General features: G+C 34.0%; 1 protein-coding gene across 1 annotated transcript in view; it reads left to right on the top strand.

The window, feature by feature from the left end:
* Positions 1 to 21,965: 21,965 nt before the first annotated feature.
* The window catches only part of LOC127441602 (hepatocyte growth factor activator-like), a 30,267-nt gene continuing 27,987 nt past the window's right edge, over positions 21,966 to 24,245 (top strand). Inside the window, exons 1-3 of the mRNA XM_051699201.1 lie at positions 21,966 to 22,411; positions 22,588 to 22,651; positions 22,756 to 22,849. Coding sequence (XP_051555161.1) covers positions 22,277 to 22,411; positions 22,588 to 22,651; positions 22,756 to 22,849 — 293 coding nt within the window. The 5' untranslated portion in view covers positions 21,966 to 22,276. The remainder of the gene's footprint in view (positions 22,412 to 22,587; positions 22,652 to 22,755; positions 22,850 to 24,245) is intronic.

Here is a 24,245-nt window from a genome sequence, read left to right as displayed (position 1 = left end):
GGTTACCCCATGTGACTCTATCCTCCCTAGCAACACTGGGCCAATTTGGTTGCTTAGGAGACCTGGCTGGAGTCACTCAGCACGCCCTGGATTCGAACTCGCAATTCTAGGGGTGGTAGTCAAACTCTGATTATCTTTGAAAAATTTGATTACTCTAACCTGGAAATCTTTGGCAAATCCAGTGGTTATTGTATCCACAAATGTGTTTGCACATTTAATTTAGAAAGCAACCCAGTTCATTTTGAGAAAGAAACAAAAACCTGCATCCCCCTTACTCCTGGAAGTTGCATAAAGTCAGCCATTGGCGTAACTTGGATCTTACATGTCGCCCTTGATCATTGTCACCTTCTGAGGGTGGCGGTTAACGTTTTCTGGTAAGAGTGCTAATTCACGCTAATTAATTTTCATGCTAGTGCAACGCGCAAGTGGGCGTGGGTGGGAGTGTTTTTACGCTATCTATGGATATAAGTGCACAAACTGTGGGTGTGTTAATAAAATGGTCCATACTTATATTCTTGTAATGCATTGAATACAGCCAGTTTACACTAACAAATTCTTATAAATGGGCTGTCTTCATTTATATCGACAATGCGTGACAAATAATGGAAAATGTAATATGGGATGCACTTTACCAAACCCAATCACACTTTGCATGCGCTATTTCTATTTAAGGCTTAGCTCATACTTGCACGAAAATACCAAAACTTCATGGCTATGCCGCATATGACACATCGCATAGCACATGCTTAAGACTTAGCAGTCTTAAAATAGTTTCCTCCGTCTCACTTGGATTTGTCCACCAGTAGGGGGTGTGGATGGGCTGTAGCTGGAGGTCCTCGATTGTGACCAGACCAGCTGCACACTTACAAGAACACTTGCATGCTGTTTCAACCCTGTCTGTGTAGATGCATGGAGGCGAGACATGGAGAAGGAGTGATACCTCTGATCAGTGTGTGTGTGTGTTTTCCGGTGATGTATTACTGCGGCTTTGCCTCCTGTGTGTAAAATGTTGTGTATGTGTGTGTGTTGCATTGTGATGTGGGTGCTTGGAACCACGTGGAAGAGTTTGCTGCTGTTGCCATGGAGATTAACGTCACAAGATCAAGGGTCTTATCACACTGTACATGCACAAGTTTCACTAAGGTGAGAAAAACCAGCCGTCCAGGTTGGCTTTATTGAACCATCCAAAACCCTAACTAGCATGCTGCCAGGAGAAAGACCAGACAAACACACACACACACACACAACATTTCATACTTTACACAGGTTACTTCCATCTCACTTTTGGCTTACTACTTCAGCCATATATGTCAATGGCAGAAATAGTAAGAGTAGTATGGTAGTATGCCATTCCGAACTCGGCCTTTCTCTTTTGTTTTCTGGTCTTTGTTATTTAACAGCACCCTCTAGAGGTGAGTAAGCAACAGAGTAAGTCAGGGTTGTGCAACATTCAGAATTGAATGAAGAATGCCAATTCAATTCCTGAATTTAGATTGAATTTACATTGAGGTAGCATATAGGATGTAGAATTGCAATTCAAATTTGAATTTAAGGAAGTAGGGTTAAAATGGAATGAAATTCAAATAAATGTATATGATTGTTTTGAATTTTATTTTTATTAATACATTTGATTTTTTTCAGTATGACATGAAACACGTTATCATATAATCACGTGCTTAAAAATTTTGGTATTTCCAGAAACATTGCAGTGTAAAAAAAAAAAAAAAAAATTAAATCAAGTAAACGATTCTGAAAAAACAACAACAACAAAAAAAAAAACACTGAAAGATTTACTTGATTATTGTCGTTTTTTGGGCTTGCATCTCAATGAAGCTTTTTTTTATTACTATTAACGTACATAATTTTTTAAGTTGAACCAACAAGCACAGCAGCTAGTTGGATTAATGCATTTATTTGAGTTCAAATTGGCCTACTCAAAATGTTTATGTGCTTCAGTACCATTTACACTCTTCCCAGCATGCACTAGGGCATGAATAATATGGTTGCATTGCTTGGACATTTGCATGGTTTTATTTACATTGTTGTTGATTTGTTTTTCATGGTAGGTATGTGGCATGGTTTGTTGTTTTGTGATGTCAGGATTAATTTGTTTCTATACTAAAATGATTAATTTGTTCATTGTTAACCTTGCAGTGTTTTATGTACCAGATGTCTAGGTTTGTGTGTACCATTTTAAAATACTTTTTTTCCTCATGATTGTTAATGTGTTAAGTAAAAGAAATATATATTGTTGGTTTAAACCTTGTGCGACCTTTGGGACATTTTTGTCTTTTTCATTTTTGTTTTTTCGATCATTTTGACTGTGTTAATGCCAATGGTATAAATTTTTGCCAAAGGTGTGTATTTTTGGGGGAACTGTGATATTTCAACCTCATTTCTTATAACACATCTATAACACACTGTGTACACAAAATAATTACACTCAGGACCTTAAGGACAAAAATGTCCCAATCAGTGCAATTAAAGCATAAAATCATGAATTCTATGATATTATGCTTTCATTCTAGAGCCCTGGCTTCAAAATGTAATTTATTAATATTTTCCACCAGATGGTACCATTTTTCTCATGTTTAGCCTATGGAGCAAATACATGCTTTTTTCCTATTTTCTGTTTTGCTGTATTATAGAGCGCTGCAGGCCAATTGAATAAATGATGCAGCTAAAATAGTGTGGGTGTGTTGGTATGGATGTCAGAGTGTGTTTTTTATGTGTGTATTGAGAAATGTATGTGTATGTGTAAAAAACAACAGTGGCATTATGTAAACAAACTGGCATTTATAGGTTAAAATCCTGTAAATTAATGAATATTTGGTAGATATGATCAGGACTGATGCTGGTTTAAAAGTCAGTGAAAGTGGAAAATAATATTAATACATAATATTTGTATGGCAGTTTTTTGATGCAGACATTTTTGAGTAACTTTTTTTTTTATTGACGCACAAGGGTTAAGACAGCAAACATCACACTCCATGAAATATACAGAATGTTTATAGAAAAAAAATGTAAATTTCTTTAAATTCCAATTCGAATTCCAATTCATCTTCCTGTGGGGTGTGGCCAATTCAATTCAAATTCCATCTCATGAATTGAAATCTGAAATTCAGAATTTTGCACAACCCTGGTGTAAGTACATTCATTTTTCTTTGAGAAGGGTCTGTCTGCGTCCTGCAAGACTACTACAATACACATCCTCCTTCAAATAACCAGTGAAACACTTCAGTCTTGCAAAAGTTGGATGTCTCATTCAGCAACCCTACGCTGACGCCTACCCCTAAACCTAACCCTAATCACAAACCACGAAAAATTAAGTGTGTAAAATTATTAAATATACTGCAGCTTAAAAGTTCTATTAAAGTCGGCATGAAATGAAAATTCACACTGTCTATTTTCTAAATGCATGTTATTGATCTTATTGTGAACGATTCGTCCATGCATGTTTTTTTTTTTGTTTGTTTTTTTACCTTGTAATCTTTATTCAAAATGTAATAACTCAGTCTTCCGGTGAAATGACAGACTTCTCTCTGGTGACGTATGCAGGACTTTTCCAATCATTTTTTTATTTTTTTTATACTTTATTATGTTTTTTCCATTCAAATAATTTAATACATTATACAAATAAACATTCTTTTAAAGACATAATGTTTTTTTCCCAATAATTGTTCACTATTTCTTCTACTTTCTTTTAATTATTTTTTTTTTCTTTTGTGATAATACCCACCACCAACACATAAAAAAAAAAAAAAAAAAAGCACTTAAATAGAAACAGTAAACCAATATATATATATATATATATATATATATATATATATATATATATATATATATATATATATATATATATATATATCAGGCTCTTATAACCACACATAGTACCTTAAAATAATTCAAATAATATTATTTAAACATAAAAAAATACTACTACTAATACTAATAATAATAATGATAAATGAGTAAATCATAAATTAAAGGGGAGGGAGTGTTATATGAACAAAGTAATTAATCTAATGTATATTCCTTTGTTTTATATTATATTCTTTGATTTTAGAGGTGCCCATATCTTTTCAAAAAGTATATTTTTGCTCTTAATTTCATATGTTATCATCTCCATAGAATGTACTTTGGAAACTAGATCTAACCAATCATTTAAAACTGGGGATTCTTGCCATCTCCAAAATTTTGTTATTGCTTTAAAAGCTGTAATTCTCAGTATTCTAAATAAATATAACTCATCTTTATTAAGTAGCATATGTCTTATACCCAAGACTATATGTTGTGTCTTTATTATATTTGGTTTCTTAAAAATGTATTCTATTACCTGAATTATTTCTATCCATTTTTTTTTTTTTTTTATTGTTTTACAAGTATAAAAAATATGTGTATAATGAGCCTTAAGTTCACCACAGCTTCTCCAGCAACCTAAAGATGAATAATTATACTTAGAGGATATTTCTGGTATTATGAAATATCTCATATTAACTTTCCAAGCATGTTCAAATTTATTTTAAACATTGTTTCCAATCTCCTTCTGTTATTTTATTTTCCAACTCGTCTTCCCATTTTATTTAAATATTATGTAAACCCTTATCCTTGATTTCTTGATATATTTTATTTATTCGTCCTATCAGATTATCTACTTTGTTAATTTTACTAACTTTAATCATAAAGTGCAACAGAAGGTGAATATCGTCTAAGGTTTTTACTTTAATTTCATCTTTTAAATAATTTCTTATTTGAAGATATTTGTAAATTAGTTTCTTAGACAATACATATTTTTTCCCTATGTTCTCAAAAGTCTCCATAAATTTGATAAAATCTTATAAGCCCTTTGCTAGCCCAAACCTTAAATACATCATCAAAGGCATTTGGTTTAAAGTCTGGATCTCTTGCTATTTCTCTTAAACAGACCTGTTCTCATGATCCCTAATATTTATCACTTTACAAATTCTTCTCCAACATTTAAAAGTTTCACCTATGCAATAATAACTAGCATTCATATTCTTCTTTCTCCCACAGAACATTAATGTACTAATTGCATCGTGACCCTGTTTCCATATGTTTCCACTTTGATGTATTATCTGCATGCATCCAATTCAAAATTGGCTTAACCTGGGCTGCATAATAATAATTCTCCAAATTAGACAATGCTAGACCCCCCATTCCTTTACTGTTTTGTAAGACCTTAAGTTTTACTCTTGGTTTTCCTTCATCCCAGATACATTTTCTAAAAATGCAATGCCACTTTTTAAAACTACTAAGCTGTATATAAACTGGAAGGTTTTGAAACAGATATAAGAATCTTGGAAGTATACTAATTTTAATTGTACTTATTTTTTTCAAACAAAGATAATGGTAGTATTTTCCACCTTTTAAAACTGTGTCTTATAGCAGTTTCTAGAATATCATAATTACACTTATATACATTTTCTACATTGTTTGGAATTATCACTCCCATGTGCCTTATTTCAGTTTGTATTTCTTTTTAAAATCCTTTTGAAATTTGCACCCTATTTCTATAACGTCTTATTACAATTTAGTTTATAACCTGACAAATCTCCATATAAATCTATCTCTTCTAACACTGAGAGTGATGATGTTTCTACATCTGTTAAAAACAATATTACATCATCTGCATACAATGCAAGTTTATGTTCCTCATCCTCAATTTTAAGACCTTTTATTGTGGAATTAATTTGTATACTCTGTGCTAAGGGCTCTATGCATAAAGCAAATATCTGAGGTGACAAGGGATCCCCTTGTATATTTTTTGACTAATTTAATAAACCGTTGATTAAAACCATATGCTTCACAAGTTTAAAAAAAAAAAAAAAAAGATCATAGAACCCTGTCAAAAGCTTTTTCAACATCTAATGTCATTATTAACATTTGTTTCTTAGTTTTAGTTGCATAATCAATAAAATTTAGTGTCCGTCGTACATTATCATACAATACCCGTTTTTTCACAAAACCAGTTTGATCTAAGTTAATTATTGTTGGTATTATTTCAGCAAGTCTGGTAGCAATTATTGATGTGAATAGCTTTTGATCTACATTTAACAAAGATATAGGTCTATAAGATGAACATTGTGTGGGGTTTTTCCCGTCTTTTGGTTTTACGGTTATAATGGATGAGTTCCATGTCTGTGGCCACTCATCCTTTTCTAAAATCCAGTTAAAAACCTCACTCAATATTGGGGACAACAATTTATTAAATTCTTTATAAAATTCATTTGTAAATACCTGGACATTTTTCTGTTTAACTTTTTTTAATAACTGTTAAAATCTCTTCTTCTGTTGTTGGAGAGGTTAAAAATGTATTTTGTTGACTTGTAATTGTAGGAAGGTTCCAAAAATTCAAGTAGTTTTTCATTTTAGTTGTATCCGAAATTTCTGAAATTGTTTTATAAAGAGACTTGTAATAATCTCTAAAACATGAAACCATTTCTAAGTTTTCCTTCCTTTCTACTAAATCTTTATCTTCTCAATTTCTACTAATGCTATTTTATCTAAGGCCTTCCTTACCTCCTTTAGCTCTTCATAAACCTCCTTATTTGTATTTTTCACATGCTTTTCCTGTAAACTTTTAAATTTATTTTCTAAGTTTAACTTCTCTCTTTGACATTGTTTCTTTTTCCATGATGCATATGCAAAGACCGCAATATGCTTGTGCGTTTATGTTGTCAGTTTGATCATAAATGTGTTCAATCAATTTCACCGATAACCGGCTCTGACTCAAGCAGCACGGTGGTAGTGGTGTGTGTGTGTCTGCTGGAAACTGGCATTCAGATCTGCCTCCGTTCCGCTATGCAACATCCATATTTTCACAATCCAATCCAACAACCAGTGGAAAAACAAATCCCGCCCTACATTTTTTTCTTGTTTGAAGAAAAGTTTCACTCGTAAATACGTCACAATACAGAAGTAAAATTGGTCGCTACTTCTGTTTCATGCCGACTTTAAATAAAATCATACCGCAATATCACTAGGTGGCGACAGTGAGAAGAAATGTGATGAAAATTAAGAGTAGACGAGGTTAGTTAGTGGTATGTAGTGATGGCAGAAACGAAGCTTTCCGAAACTTCGAATCAACTGAACCAATTGCTTCGTAAAATGATTCACTGTTTCGAAGTGAAAATTTAAAAAACAAAACGTATGGTAATAAGTTACACATAGTCTGTTTGGGGACCTAAGCTCACGCATTTTAGTATTTTAAGTAATAATGCGAGTGTGTTAACCACTAGTCTATGCAGCATTTTTAGCATAACAAAATTTGGTGTATTAAATAAAACATAAAACGAAGGCGTGTTATCATGTCCAATAGCAAAACAAATAAATCTCTTTAAATGTCACAAAATATCTGTCTCTCTTAAATTTCTTTCTCAGAAACACAACATTTTGATTTTTTTTTCTCCTTTGGGAACATAACTCAAGGTGATCGACAGGGAAATTAAAATGACTGAATTCAAATCAGCAACTCTTGTTTGAATCAATCTGATTTTATAACCTAAGTTATTGTTGAACTGACTCGAGATCAGTTACTGCCTACATTTAACACTGAATCAGGGTTACACTGTAGGATCAACGCCCCCTAGCATAACCGCAAACCATTACGAAACTGTTTCGAAACAGTGTGACGTAATGAAGCCTTGCTGCTCATATCACATGACTTAGCCAGTTTGATATGTGCGCCGCGCGAAACTAATGATTCGTAAAGGTTTCAGAGCTTCATGAAGCACCCTTACAAAAAACCTAAACTTGCCACAAATTTGCCACAAGTTTGCCACTCATTTTTTTCACATGCAAATGAGCTTGTGATTCGACAAAAATGTTTGCCAGAAGTTTACAGCTCTTCACCGGTAGTGGTGAAACTCCGGCAAATTTTTGGCAACAATGGACAATTTTCCGCAAGTTTACCACAAAGCTGGCGAATTTGCGGCAAATTTGCAATGAACTAAATTTTTGTAAGGGCTTTGTTTCGAAAGAGCCCATGGCTTCGAAAGAGCCTATGCTAAGCTAGTTGGCTAATCATTTAGCTTGTGAGCTAACTGGAGAAAACAGAACAGATAATGTTTAATTTCACCATTTATATCTTTGGTTTAATAATATGATATGTCACATATAATTTAAAAGTTATTCTTTGTTTTGTTTACACTGTTAAGACAACATGAATCATCCAGTGATTGCATAGGATCTTAATAGTTATATTAGCCAAAAGAATCTTTATGATTTATGGTGCACTGGGCATTACTTGTCATCTTGCTTGTTTTTGCTTTAAATGACTTAAAGGGATAACTCACACAAAAATGAAAAGATTATCTGCGGTCACTGTAGGTCTTTGTCAGTGAAAGGTGACTGAGGATAACAGTCTGCTTAACATCTCTTATAACATTGCTGTCCCTGATATAGCACACATACATCACCCAGACATCTATTTGATGTGTGTGTTTACATCTGGAAGACGTATTTTTTACATTGTTTGCTCATCTGCGATACATCTATAAGATGTTTCCTCTCGGATGTCAATAAGACACTCAGCAGATGTCTTTGAGACGTTTATGATTTAGATAGTTTGTAAATCTGATCTTTTTAAGATGTTTAGCAGATGTTATTTAGATTGTGATTAAACACTCAAAAACAGACATCTCTGAGATGTGCGTGTGCTATCTGGGGTAGAATCGAAGTTCCCCTAAATGTGTGTGCCGCTATTTTCTCCTATCTTTTAAATAGCTGACATACTGTATAATGTTTGGGGGGTGCCATGCATTAAAGTCCATAAATGAATGCGGCCTGATGATTATTTGTGGCTTTTCGCTACAAAACACACACAACAAAATGTCACAAATAGTATCAGAATAGCTACTGCAAATCGAGTCATTTTTGGCTGCTTATAATCCGAAAAAAAAAAGTGCTGTGAAATCCATTTGGGACTATTTATTTTTCCACTGAACAAATAAAGTCATTGAAGGCCGGTCTATTATTATGGTATATAAATCTGAGATAACCCTACCCCTAAACAGCACAAAATCAATACCAACAAAACCGACAGTAACTGATCATTTTATGTGAATTACAGCTATTAAGTAGTTAGTTCGAAGATGTAGATGAGCTCAAAGCTAACACACGTACTAAAAGCCACAATACTCTTATTTTGATTTTATCGGGTCTATAAAACATCAACACATCATCAAACTGTTTAGTCATTCCAGTTCTTAATCGATTTAAATCCCAAATCCAGACTTCACAAAAACATCCACTAAAGACAGGAGCACTGAATAACCATGAGAGTTTAAAACCAAAAGATGACTCAAGTGCCTGACTTTATATGTGGGTGTGTCATTTAAGTTCCCAGCCAATTATTAAAATGTCAGTTAGGTGTCACAGTTTTTACAGCAATAAATCGTGATTTTAGACCAAGGGCATAGCCAGGAAATTAATTTTGGGTAGGCCTCAATAAAAATGGATGGGCCAGATTTTTGCCCAAGTTTTTTTGAACCAAACTGTCCTTAACAACAGAGAGGTGGCGCATTCAAACAGTTCTTACACACTTTCAGAAATCAGAATTTGTTTTAAAATCAGAATATTTTATAAATATATATTTGAAGTCATACAATAACCTCTAATATTCTGGGTGGGCTTGGGTCTAATTTGGGTGGGCCCAGGCCCGCCCCGGCCCACCCTTGACTACCCCACTGCTTTAGTTCAAAAATACCGAACAAGAGCAAGACTCGTCCTTCACTGACTATGTGATGAACTCATTTTCAACTAAAATCCCATATGGTAACAAAATATTTCACGGGGTAGGTTTTTATTTTATTTATTTATTTATTGTTATTTTTTAAAGTCAGTTTCTTTATATGCACATATCTTAAAGTCTTAGCTAGGAACACCGTTACGAACACTGTTATTGTCAAGGAGAAAAGATACAGTTCCTTTCATTACACACCTTTTTTTTTTTTTTTTTTTTTTTTTTTTTTTTGTGACAACTATATGGATTTGTCACACTATATGGGGTAAGTTGTCACAGTGGAACCAACCATTAAAAAGCCTGTTACAGACTAAAAACAATTTTGAAACAAACAACAAAAAGATAACTTACAAAAATATCAAGCATTGTTTTGTTCAAAAGAAAAAGATGGTCATTGATCGTTTATATTGAAATTGAAGCTGATGCTCACGGCAGAAACATTAGCACATGGGTATTTCACCAGCTAATTTTATTTATTTATTTATTTATTTATTTATTTTCATAAATGTTTGTATGGCCTGTGAATTACTTTATGTAATAAAATGACACCTAAATATATTTTGTTTATAAAAGATGCTTAAAACAGTTTAAGTTTAAAAACATATCTTGTTTCAATGACTGGAAGTGGAAGAACTCGACTAAAAATAATACAACACATATTATTATTATTAGAATTATTATTTATTGGAATTATAAAAATAATAAACAGCACAGTAAATGTAATCATAAGGATAAAAACATAAAATCTTCATGGCAACATTGCATAGAGCTGGATCTGATGTGGTATTTTAATAAAAACAGTTTTATTAAGAGAAGGATCTTTTATTATCTAGAGAAATTAAAATGAGCACAATCATTATTATTAACATTTTAAACATGTAAAATGTAAATAAATAAAACAAATAAAATCCCAGGGGAAAATTCATTGACAACATTTCAGGTATTATAGAATGGCACTTTTGGTGACTGTATTTTACATAATTAAATGTATTTTAATTGTATGTTTAATTTAACATATCTTATATATCCATATACCATTAATTGATTAAAATCTTAATTAGCCAACATATTGGAAGTACTCAAATCTGTTTTGTACTTAACAATATACTGATAACCACCAGAATAATATTGTTGTTAAAATAAATGGCCAAAGATGACTAAAATTAACCTCATATCAACAATGAATAAACATGCATAGCACAGTGTTAGCTACACAAAGACAAACAACATCACACATGTCAATATTAACTAAACAACATAAAGATGTATCATAAAACACCCCAGCATTAATTATAGAAAAAAAAAAAAAAAAACTTAAATCTTATAAATATAGATAATCAAATGTGATGTCACATGGGCACTTCTGGGAATGTCCTTTTACTGTTTATCACCATAAATGATAAGGGAACATACTTTATCTTACAAAATAATAATAACAATAATTCTAACAACATTTTACCTCATTTAATGGTTAAAAATGTATTATTGCTGTCAAATATAACATATTCATACTTTTTACTTTACAAATGACATGTATTGTTAAATGTGACGTCCTTTGTTAACATATAGGCTACTGTATGTTAAGGTAACAACCTATTACAAGTTTTACTCTATTAATGCTTTTTCTATTGAATAAAGTCTGTATGCTCCATGTAAATTTAACAGAGTAACAGATATAACCTGTTCAACATCATATACAACATTAATTACACAGGTCTTCTTTCATTTTTGCCTGTCACAATGGATGTCATAAATACGTCTAGTGTTTCATACAACCTCCCTCATATGTCTTTTTGATGTGGTGAAAATGGAAGTAAAAAAATGGCAATATGGAGGCATAGCAGGGCAGCAAACACAAACAGCTATGCCAACATCTTGCCATGTTTTCTCTCCCCATCCGAAAACGGTCAAGTCTCTTCCTAAGGACTGGATCAAATAAAAAAATAAAATTAATAATAATAATAATAATAATAATAATAATAATAATAATAATAAATTAATAAAACAGCAAAACGTTTTTATTTATTTTTTTAATTTATATATATATATATATAAATTAACCTAAAACAGACCAGGAGTCTTTTGTTTTAACACAAAAATAAGAAGTTTATGAATCTACAACATATCCCTAAACTTGCAATCTATCTATCAGGATGGGTTGTAAATTTGTATGTATATATATGAGTTATATAGAAAAAAAACATAAGTTAAATATAGTTTAAAGTTAGGTAGAAAAGTTCAAACTCAAATGTCTTAACATTTTCCAATTCAAATTTGAGGATAACTGCAAAACAATTATTATTTTTATTTTTTATTTTTTTTATGAAACATTTTAACAACAATAAAAGCAATTGTAAAAGTTTCCTTACCTGTTGCATTTAAATGGGAAAACGTGGCAAATACAACAAATTCTCAGCCATATTCAAGCCTGTCCCTCCTCTTCACACAGCTTCTGCCTCCAAAGGTCACGCTGGAATGAATGAAGCTGCGTCCTCTGAAGTGCGTTTTCACTTTGATGTGAGTCAGCACATTTCTTCTCTCTACTGTTCAGGTGTGTTCAGGTGTGTTTAAGTGCAACAACGTCATCACAGGACCGCGCCTACACATGTCAGAGAGGAATAATGGATAGTGCACGTCAGGTGTCGAAGCAGCCTGGCTTTCAGGTTACACTGGTGTAGCATTTTACAGAATGATGCTTTTAAAGCAAAGCTCTGCTTAATTTCATACAAATGTGTGTGTAGTTATGTGTGAATCACACTTGGTCTGGACTCAGTCTAGACGGGGTCTTGGTTCTATTAGGACAGTGAGCTGCACTCTTGGAAGGGGTCTTGATCACTCACATGTGCTGAGTCAAAGTCTTCATTTTGTGAATGAATCATTTAATGTTTGGCAGGTCAGACACTTTTTTGTTATCACCCACTTTCAGCCCACACCCAGCTGCAGCAGCTTTATTAACTAGTGCTAACTACTCCTACAGATCATATAATAACGCCTTGCATTCATAAGCAGCAAAAAGTTTTGCATTCCCTCACAATAGTTTTGTGTTCCCTCACAATAGCTGGCGTTCATTCACAAAAAGTTTTGCATTCTTTTGCATTCCCTCACAAAAGTTTGTGCATTCCTTCACAAAAGTTTGTGTTCCCTCAAAAAATTTTGCATTCCTTTGCAATAGTTTGCGTTCCCTCACAAAAACGTTTGCGGTCCCTTGCAATAGTTTTGCATTCCCTTGAAACAGTTTGCGTTCCCTCACATAAAAGCTTTGTGTTCCCCCAAATAGTTTGCGTACCCTCACAAAAAGTTTTGCGTTCTCTCACAATTGTTTTCTTTTCCCTCACAATAGTTTTGCATTCCTTAACAAAAAGTTGTACATTCCCTCGCAAAAACGTTTGCATTCTCTCTCAAAAAGTTTAGCATTCTAACACAATAGTTTGCATTCCCTCACAAAAACGTTTGTGTTCCCTCACAAAACGTTTGTGTTCCCTCACAATAGTTTTGCGTTTCCTTGTAATACAGTAGTTTTGTATTCCTTCGCAATAGTTTTGCGTTCCCTCACAAAAAGTTGTGCATTCCCTCGCAACAAGTTTTGCGTTCCCTCACAAAAAGTTTTGAGTTCCCTCGCAAACGTTTTGTATTCCCTCGCAATAGTTTGCGTTCCCTCACAAAAAGTTTTGAGTTCCCTCGCAAAAGCTTTGAGTTCCCTTGTGACATAATTTTCTACTTTTTTACTTCACATAGTAAACATGGTTTTACTATAGTAATATTGTACTAATCATAACTGTAGTAACCATGGTTAATTTCATTGTTACTTTGGTTTTACTACAAATGCCATGGTTTAACTATTGTTACTGTAGTAAATCATGGTTGATTTTTGTAAGGGTTAACCACGGTTAGTTTTCCAATAGTAACTTCATGGTCCATTTGAGGTACGTGTATTATGCTTTTTAAAACTTTGGTTACTGTAGTAAAGCCATATTACATTTTGTGGTTATGGTTTTACTAAATACCACAGTTAACTATGGTGACTGTTGTAAAACCATGGTTCATTTATTGCAAGGTTACGCAAACTAATGCAAAGGAATGTAAAACTATTTCAGAAAATAAATTCCCTCCCAGTCCTTTAAGGGTCTCTGTAATAATCTGCTAGGGGTGAATACAAGTCAACTGGGAGAACAGGTGAAATTAGACACTTTTGTAGTATTACATAGTTGTAGTGTTTAATTATATATTTATATATAGATATCAATATACATACATACATACATATATATATATATATATATCAGTATACATACATATATATATTATTGTGAAGTTGAGGTCTTTAGCTATGGTACTGTGTAAGGGCTAAGCCATTTGGCAACATATATTAAAACAACGGCAATAGCAAATTATCAGAAACAATCAGTTTACTTGCATTCATCCATATATTCACACACACACACACACAAACACACACACACAAACACACTCTCTCTCTCTCTGTCTTTAGAACTGTTTTATGTATTTGTTCTATATTTGTGTCCAGTTATATTTTCTGTTTTTAATTCAGATGCTTCTTATATGTTTAAGAAATGAGGATGGGGATGGCACAGCAATTACACATAATTTACACATTTTAGGGATATACTAAGTAGCATAGTTTGAGACACATAGCACGAAAAAAAAAAAAAGAAAAGTGCTACAGACAAAGTTACGGACCAATCGAAATGACAACAATGAAACTAAAACACTCCCCAAACTCCCCTAATCCATTCTGCAGTTGCACAAATGATTATAATAATAATGATTATCAGACTATGGTCCTGATTCCTGAACTCTTCCCCTGGTGAGGTGACTCACTTCCTATGGCACACCTCATCCCTCCCGCACCTGGATCCTCCCTAATTACAAACATCAAAAACCTCCATCTGTGCACAAATCGTCCATTTCAACAGCACACCGGCCCTCAGCTTTCCATTACATACAAAAACAGGATCAAAACATTCAAAACATCAAAACTACAAACCTACAAACAAAGTCTGTATATGCCTTAAATCCTGTCCCTATAACACAGAATTTGTAAAGGTGCACTCGATATTTATTTATTTTTTCTTATTGCAAAACTCTAAACAAAAATAAATGTATAGTATTTTAAAAACAAATACTGTAGTCTATAGACTGATGCTACATGTGCAGTTAATATACTCTTAAACCTAACCATAACTGAAAGTCTTGGAATAAATATGAATTTAACATGAATTTAATGATTATTTCTTTGCCGTAATTGACAGATTCTCACTTTTTTTTTAGATCCTGCCGGAAAATGACGACAGGGGCGAGGAGCCCACCACCAACCCCAAGACGGCCCTGACAGTACACGTACATCTCCCAGATGTCTATTAGATGTGTGTGTTTAGATCTGGAAGATGACTGTTTGACATGGTTTGCTCATCTGCAATACACCTATTAGACGTATTGTATCCATTTCTTCTCAGATGTCTATTAGAAATTCAGCAGATGTCTTTGAGATGTTTGATTTGGAATGTTCATAAATCTGATCTTTTTAAAATGTTTAGCAGATGTTTATTGGATTGTGATGTTTTCCAGATCAAAAGATCAAAAACAGACATCTCAGCGACATATAGTGCTATCTGGAGGGAACATAAACTGGTGGCAGTGGGGTGGTGGAGGGTGAAAACAAAGACAACAGAGCGATGAAAGACAGCTGTATGAAACTTATAAAGCACAAGCTGCCTTATGGCTAGATGAAAATGAATGAATCAATGACATAACACTTACTATTCCAAGTCTTCATCTCAGAACAACTGTTTTCACTTCCATTTCTTTCACTTATTTCTTTGTAAATGTAGGATGTGACCTCAGATTCGCTTGGCACACTGTATATGAATATTGGTAAAAAAATAAAAATAAATAAATAAAACATTCAGAATGAATGCACCAATTTCCCTTGTGATCATGTTGGCCACTAGGTGTTAGCACAAAATAAACTAACATTTTACTGAGTGCGCCTTTAATGTTAATAAATGTCTTCTGTTTCTTTTTTATATTGTTTTATTGTTATTTTTATTACCATTACAGGCACATGATTTTTATATTTCCCGGCACTCTTTTATTGTTTGTATGAATGCTTTAACAGAATTGACACAATGTGCAGTAAATAGATTAAATGTGAATGAGTTATTGGACATTAATTGAAATCTTAAATTTATCTGAAGATCTTAATCCTTTCTGTGAGGTTTTTTTTTTTTTTTTTTTTTTGTCTGCTGTGCAAAATGAGAGCGTGTACACGCACACACACAGTCACGGTACTTTGAGCTCCACGTGTGAGTCACCCACAAATGACTTAAGCGGCAGATATTCACTGTTCCTCCTGCCCGCTAAAGCTGGCGTCACTCTAGCGAGTCAGGGATTGACTCAGCCGAAAATCCACCAAATCTGGCTGTGTCATATGCTGAGAACAAATATTTTGCAGTCCAGCCCATATGGGGATCATAAGAATTGTGCAGTCCAGCTGAAGTCAGAATGGTGACTGACACAGTGCTGCAAAATATTCTCATACACAGATGGTTTTGATCAAATGTGTCATTAAAACATTTATAATGATCACTGTCTCAACTCGCTGCATCAACCTCATCTCAGATTAGATCCGTCCAGTCCCTTTAGAGAACGGCCTGCTGCTATATTTTAAAGATTTTTATTAGCAGTCTGTGTTCTTATCACTCTGAGCAAAAGTTCAGAGTATTCGTGTAGCTCATAAATCAAAGGTCACATAAATACCGACCCAATTCACACTGTATGTTGTCACACCATAAGGGGTAAATTGTCATATTGGATAAAAAAACAAACCTAAAGCACAAAAATAGTGTCTTATACAACATAATTTGTAAAAAAAAAAAAAAAAAAAAAATATATATATATATATATATATATATATATATATATATATATATATATATATATATATATATATACATATTACAATATAAAATGCTCCTTAATGGCTTTTATTCAGCTAAATTTAAACTGTAAAGCAATATGTGAACTAGGAAAAATAAGTAAAGCTAAGGTAGTAATATCAAACTATTTATTTGGCCAACAGAAATACTAAAAAATGAATTGTATGAAATTACATCTTGCATATGCTAAATGTGACATTTATTGACAAATTCAGATTCAAACATTCTTTTAAAATTTGAAAACTTGCATTAATGTATGACATTGCCGTGTGGTTATATTGTGCTGTTTATCCAACATATTACAAATTTACGAAGCCACTGATAGAGTTGGAATTTTTACTGTCATGAAGCTTAAAGGTGCTATATGTAAGACTGACAACAAGCATTTGAAATGGGTACTGCAGTCCAAATTCAAAATATTGGAGAGTTGTCTGCCCCGCCCCAGACTTCAAGCTCATGCGGGATGCCAGAATTGGCCAACTCAGCATCTGCTTTAAAGGATTTTTGGGCTTTAAGCTGTCTCCATCTTCCAAAGGCATTTTCAGTATTTATCCTTGTTTTACTACGCCTCTTGTCATGGTGGTTTTTAGACAGATGGCGTGGCTTTTTAGGTCGGGTGGAATCTGTTATCTCTGATCCAGTTCGTTTGCTGGCTTCCATGGCTGAAGCACGCAGTGTTGTTTGCCTGCAAACTTGTTCAAATCTGGCAACCCGGCGGTGTTGAAATACTACTGGTGAGTGGGCAGTGGGCGGGATCACACAGGCCAAAACATAAACAGAATTCCGGCCCGGAATGGAAACTTCCAAGTAGAATATACTGGCTGTAGCATTGTTATCGGAGAAGCCAGTATTTCAACTTAGCATGTTTCTTAATTCTCTAATGACATATTATGGTCATTTTGTGATTTAGTACAGTACAAATATTACATATAGCTCCTTTATGAAACCTATAGACCTTATTCACGCTAGCACCATCTTTGATTTTTAATGGGAATGACAACGAGGCTGTGAGGGATAAATGACCATCTCTTCAATGGCATGAACGGTATAAAGCTGTACAAATCTCCTTGATCACATCTGATTTTCCACAACTCATGTTGTCTGGTGTTCTTTGTATACTGAATGCTCTTAGACAGATATTTTATCAATGTTTTGTCCATGGAACGATCCAAAAACACTTCAGACTGCAGTACAGCCCATTAAAGAGACTGTACATCTGTCCCTCACAGCCTCGTTGTCATTCCCATCAAAAAATCAAAGATGGCGCTGCTGTGATTAAGGTCTATGAAACCTTATACATTATGTTGGACCTCAGAATTCTAACATTGTTAAATCAAACAGATTTCGTGCTTACGGTACACCTTTCCTCTGGAATTTCAACAAGGAGTTTATTCCCAGCATAATAACAGTGAGATGGAATTTCCCCACCAGGATAATACGGAGGAAACAGGCGGGAAAGACTTTAATCTTCATCAAAATCGGTTTCCGGGTAGTTTTGACTTGAAATGTGCCGTTAATTCTCAGGAAAGACCCACTTTAACTATGAAAAACTGAAACTTTATCTGTCTGTCTATCAATCTTTCTGTCTGTCAGACTGTCTGCAGTGAATGAATGAATGAATGAAAATAAGTGAAACCATTAGGCTACTACTAAAGCGCACGTGCGTCTATTGTATGCTAGATGGCGCCAATATAAAATACATGTCAACCAGACAGACAGTCCTCTGCTTTTAAAGAAGCTCTTGTTGTGAGATTTACAACAGTTAAATGTCTGGTTTAAAAATAACCCAATTGGCACCCCCTTGCTGGTTACATATTGGACAGAACATGTGTTGGGTTAAACTAACCCAGCACAGTTTGCTTAAAAATGGTACAACACTGAATAAATAACCCAACAACATGATTTATCAGACTCAATCCAGCATTCTGGGTTAAAAAAAATAACCCAGCAAAATTTAGAGTGAACTTTAGAGTTATTTTTAACCCAGCCATTTTTGAAGGCACTCTAAGGAAACTATGGCTTTTGCACTAGGCCTACAAATACAGATGCATCCACATAATTTTCATCCAAGACTGACCAATCAAAAGCCTTAACTGTAAACTGCACTGACCAGTCAGCAAGCTATTAAAGAGTTCTAATCAGCTCATTTTGATTTTCTGCTAATATCAGTTAATGTTTTTTAATCAAAGTTGTCATAATGTGTTACTGAGAAATACGTAGCTTTTTAATATCAAGGGTCTCTGAGTCCTTCTCATCTATAGAGCCTTCCCCATGTGCTCTTTAATATGATCAAAGTCCTTGGCAAGTCAGTCCACTCTGAGGAACTCTCCCAGGCAGCAATTTTCTGTGAATGCAAGTGGCATAAAAGTACAGCTTCTCTTTACTTGGATTGGGAAATACTGAAATCTCCAAGTTTACATTGGTCAGGATTACGATCAAGGAACATATTTTAAATCAGCAGTTAAATCTGACAACAATGTTGACTTCTAGAGTCGACTGACAGGCGAAAACTGAATCTAAAAGGTGATTGGCTCTTTAACCTGTAAGGCGGGACTTCATTTTCTGCACCGTCATATTGGGTGTTCTAATGTCTCCCGCTCATTTTAACATAAGGAGTCTGTCTCGGGACCAGCCCACAAAAGTCCAGGTGCTCCTACTGGCCATACCATGCCTGAGGTAATTTACGTTTATTCCTATAGTGTTTATATCTTACAGAAATCTACTTTGAAAATTATTTTCCAAAATTCCAAATCTTTATCAAAGAATGACCCAACTACTCTTATAGTACTGAGTTCAGGTTATGTGACCTTTGATCCAAATAGTAGATCTGACCCATAATAGAGCCAGTGAGTGGGTCTAAGATTGTCTTTCAGTGATGTCTTTTTTTAATCCTATGTTTCTTTTTTTTTTTCTTCTAACCTGTGCTTGGCAGACAACAAAATTATGCCAGCAGACACCATAGACAAAGACCAGGTTGTAGGCTTTAATTCAAAATAATTTTATTGTTTTATTTACTAATTTACACATCTTTGTCTGCCTGAGAAAGAGTGCTATTCTTATCACAGACTGAGGGAGCGTGCTGTCTGCATACTGGGAATGAAGATCCTCTTCCAAATAACTACTGTGTGTCACCGTGGCCTCACATACAGTGAGAGAAAATGTCTTCAGGCTATTTTGTGTGTGTGTGTGTGTGTGTGTGTGTGTGTGTGTGTGTGTGTGTGCTTTATCTGAGATTTGAGCTATATTTTTAAGCTGTTAATACTTTTAGTATTGGTAAACTTTCCTATTCTAATTATTATGATTATTATTATTATTATTAGTCTATGCAAATATCCATAAGTAATATACTGTATAATCTCATTAATAAATTATTAATTAATTATGTTTTGTGATATCATTATTATTATTATTATTATTAATAATAATAATAATAATTATTATTATTATTATTATTATTATTATTATTATTATTGATATATCATTTATAATTCTATTTAGCTTCTCTTTCTTTTCAAACTTTTAACTTTTAGGTCAAATTCTGAACTTGTGAACTAGTGCAAAGCTCCATAAGTAATATACTGTTTTATCTAATTAATAAATTATTCATTAATTATTTTTGTTATACAACCATTATTATTGTTATGATTATTATGATTATTATAGGTATTATTGTTGATATTGTTATTATTATTACTCTATGCAAAGATACATTAGTAATATACTGTATTATCTCATTTATCTCAATAAAGTATTCATTCATTATTTTTGTGATATAATGTATTATTATTATTATTATTATTATTATAAGAAAATATAATTTGTATACCTAATTATTTCACTTATCACTTTATTAAATAATTTACAAATAATTTTTAGAATATTATAATTTATGATGATGATGATTTGCATTATTATTGTTATTGTTATTATTATTGTTATTATTATTATTACTCTATGCAAAGATCCATAAGTAATATATTGTATTATGCCATTTCATACAATATATTGTATTATGCCATTTCATACAATATATTGTATTATGCCAAAAGATTCATGAATAATTTTTCTTATAAAACCATTTATTATTATTGTTATTATTATTATTGATGTTGTTATTATTAGTATTTCTCTATGCAAAGATCTATTAGAAATAAACCCTATCTCATTTATAAATAATTCATTAATAAGTTTTGTTATTAAACTATTTATTATTATTCATTAATTTATGAATATGAACTCATTTATCTCATAAATAAATTATTAATCTATAATAATAATTATAATTAAATATATACCGATCGGCCACAACATTAAAACCACCTGCCTAATATTGTGTAGGTCCCCCTCGTGCCGCCAAAACAGCATCAACCCATATCTCAGAATAGCATTCTATTCTATTCTTCTCACCACAATTGTACAGAGTGGTTATCTGAGTTACCGTAGACTTTGTCAGTTCAAACCAGTCTGGCCATTCTCTGTTGACCTCTCTCATCAACAAGTCATTTCTGTCCACAGAACCGCTGCTCAATGGATGGTTGTTTTTTTTTTTTGGCACCATTCTGAGTAAATTCTAGAGACTGATGTGTGTGAAAATCCCAGGAGATCAGCAATTACAGAAATACTCAAACCAGCCCATCTGGCACCAGCAGAGAATTGCCAGACTGGTTTGAACTGACAAAGTCTATGGTAACTCAGATAACCACTCTGTACAATTGTGGTGAGAAGAATATCACCTCAGAAGGCTATTCTGAGATGCGGGTTGGTGCTGTTTTGCCTACACAATATTAGGCAGGTGGTTTTCATGTTGAGGCTGATCGGTGTCATTTTTATACAGCATTATTTCATTTATCACATTACTAAATAATGTACTAATTATTTTTGGAATATTATAATTTATGATGATGATGATATTGATGATGATTATTTATTGATTAAAACATTAAATAACGTAATTATTATTGTAATTATTATTATTATTATTATTATTATTTACACTTAATTACCAAATCGTATTTGAGATTATTGAAATCACAGCACACAGATCTGTTTCATAGTAACCATAGCCCTTATTTTCATGTTTTCCACTTCAAAGCACACATATGCAGAGGGCTGGCATTCAATCAGCTTGAACTCTAAAGGAAGTTTCGGTCTATGAATGATTAACTGCATTCTTCAAGAATTGAAGTGACGCAGCGTGTGAAAACCTGCTTCAGCTTTTCTGTCCACTCATTGCAGTGTTTCTCTCTCGCAAAAGGTGTGAAACTGTGCGCAACATCCCGGGTGGGTGGATACCACTGTCACTGACAACAAGCCTGAAATCAAAGCATGAGGACCAGGATTACATCACAGGCTTTCCACTGGGGTTGGTCTGACCACTCTCACAGGTGTAATCACAAGGTTTTCACGTGGGAACTCCCTTTGAGAGGCTTTACCTGTGGAGGTTTTACGCATCCATCACCTGGGGATATAATGGTGGAATCCTTCAGATGACACCTCTTAGGGACAGCTTGTGTTCTGGAGAGAAACACTCCTGCTGAAACATTTCCTACAAGCAGCTATGTGGAGAGCAGTTCATCCAGAAATGCCTTGCTTGGGTTGTTCTGTGTTTTCTCCAGTTCTGACTCGTCGTGTTTCTCTTCTGGTGGTGCTGTCGTGTCTTATTTTCTTTCACTGTATGCAGTGTGCTCGATCGGTAAGTTTCCCAGGTAGTTGCTGGAGGTTAGTGACTTTGTATTTAGGATAGTTTTGGTGTGCTTTCATCTCTCTCTCTCTCTCTCTCTCTCTCTCTCTCTCTCTCTCTCTCTCTCTCTATCTATCTCTCTCTCTCTCTCTCTCTCTCTATCTATCTATCTACTGTATGTTTTGTAGCGCAAGCAGCCACCTGGTATTGAAATATTAGATTCTGGACCATCCAGCAGAGTAATCCAGAAAGGTATGAGCTGTTCTTGAACTGTTTACACTGCACAGAGTGCTTTATTAGGCCGATCTGTTTCTCATAACTGTGGTAATCTGTGGTAAATGCAATGTGTGTTTTAGTTCTCACAACAGATGGTAAGGAGTGCAAGTTTCCGTTTCGCTTTGGTGGGACAATTCATGGCCAGTGTATCCCTATGAGCTCCAGTAGGAACTGGTAAGTGCTAATACACATGCATAAACACACAGAATCACACTTGATTGCCATGACATTACAATGCAAATAAATGTAGCAGTCCCCCAACCCAATGATTTCACATATTGTAGCTGGCATCAAAGTCAAATTCTACTAGGTACAGTATGCTAGAGGTTAAAATCATTGCCACTACACAATTGCAAATAAATAATCTTTAAACGTTGACCCCAGACCTACATAATAACCCAGACCTTGAGCCCATCCCAGCCCTAATACTTTAACCCCAGCCTAGTCCAAAATATAATGCCAACCCTGCTGGAAAATCTAGATAAAGCTGGTTGCTGTGTTTTGGAACATGGTAGCTGGTTTCTTGTTGGTCCAAACTGGTAATAAGCTGGTCAAAGCTGGTCCTTAGCTGGTCAACAATCTACCATGTTCCAAAGACCAGCTTGGACCAGCTCATGACCAGCTAGAAACCACCCACCATGTTCCAAAACACAGCTACCAGCTTAATCTGGATTTTCCAGCATGGAAAGCAATCTCTAACCCCAATAATGCAGCCCGTACCAAGCCCAGGACCTTGAATCTAACCCAGCCCAATGCCAGATCCTCAACCAACTCAAATCAGATCTTTATCAAGCCCAAGCCTAGATCCTTTACCTGATAAAAACCAGATCCTCTGATGGACCAGATTCTGACCCAACTCAAACCCAGATTCTAAACCAGCTCAAAGCATATCATAAGCCAGCCCAAACTCAGTTTCTGATTCCACCCATAACATGATTCATAACCAACCCAATCTCATGACAAGTTATAATAATAGTACGAGATGGCGAAATCGTAAGAAATCGTACGAGTTGGTTTATACAGAAACTTACGACTATAAAGAAAAATATATGAACCAATAAATAATGTTTTTAAGATTTTTCCTATGTTTAACCACTAAACCGTTCCTGAAACTATCAATAAAGTTTAAACCCTCACCCAAAACCTAAACATAACCATGATTTTAATAGGAAAACAACTTTAATGGAATCAAATCAGTTAATTTAGATGTTACCACATGAAGCTTCATGATAACAATTGTAGGTTTAGACTGATCTCACAGTAAATTCAGAAACACTAGGTTGACTTTTCTTGAGCTAAACTCTGTGCTTACCAAAATTCAAAAGAGTTTTTTTTTTTACATAAGGACACGCTTAAGCTCCAGTTTCCGGGTGAAATGCCCACAGAGGGGGCGCCAAAAGCGAGTTGTTTTTAGCTGTAAATGATGTAATACAGTGAAGAGGAACTCTACCCCCAAACCCCAATCCTAAACTTAACCATCAGTGGACTAAAAATTTAGTCTTAGAGGCACTATACTGTTTATGCGAACATGATCACTTCCTGGTTTCAACGTGGGAGGAGAACCCGGGTC

This window comes from Myxocyprinus asiaticus, chromosome 1 (assembly GCF_019703515.2).
Source record: "Myxocyprinus asiaticus isolate MX2 ecotype Aquarium Trade chromosome 1, UBuf_Myxa_2, whole genome shotgun sequence".
In the NCBI taxonomy this organism is placed as follows: Eukaryota; Metazoa; Chordata; class Actinopteri; order Cypriniformes; family Catostomidae; genus Myxocyprinus; species Myxocyprinus asiaticus.
This window is presented reverse-complemented; position numbering and strand designations above follow the sequence as displayed.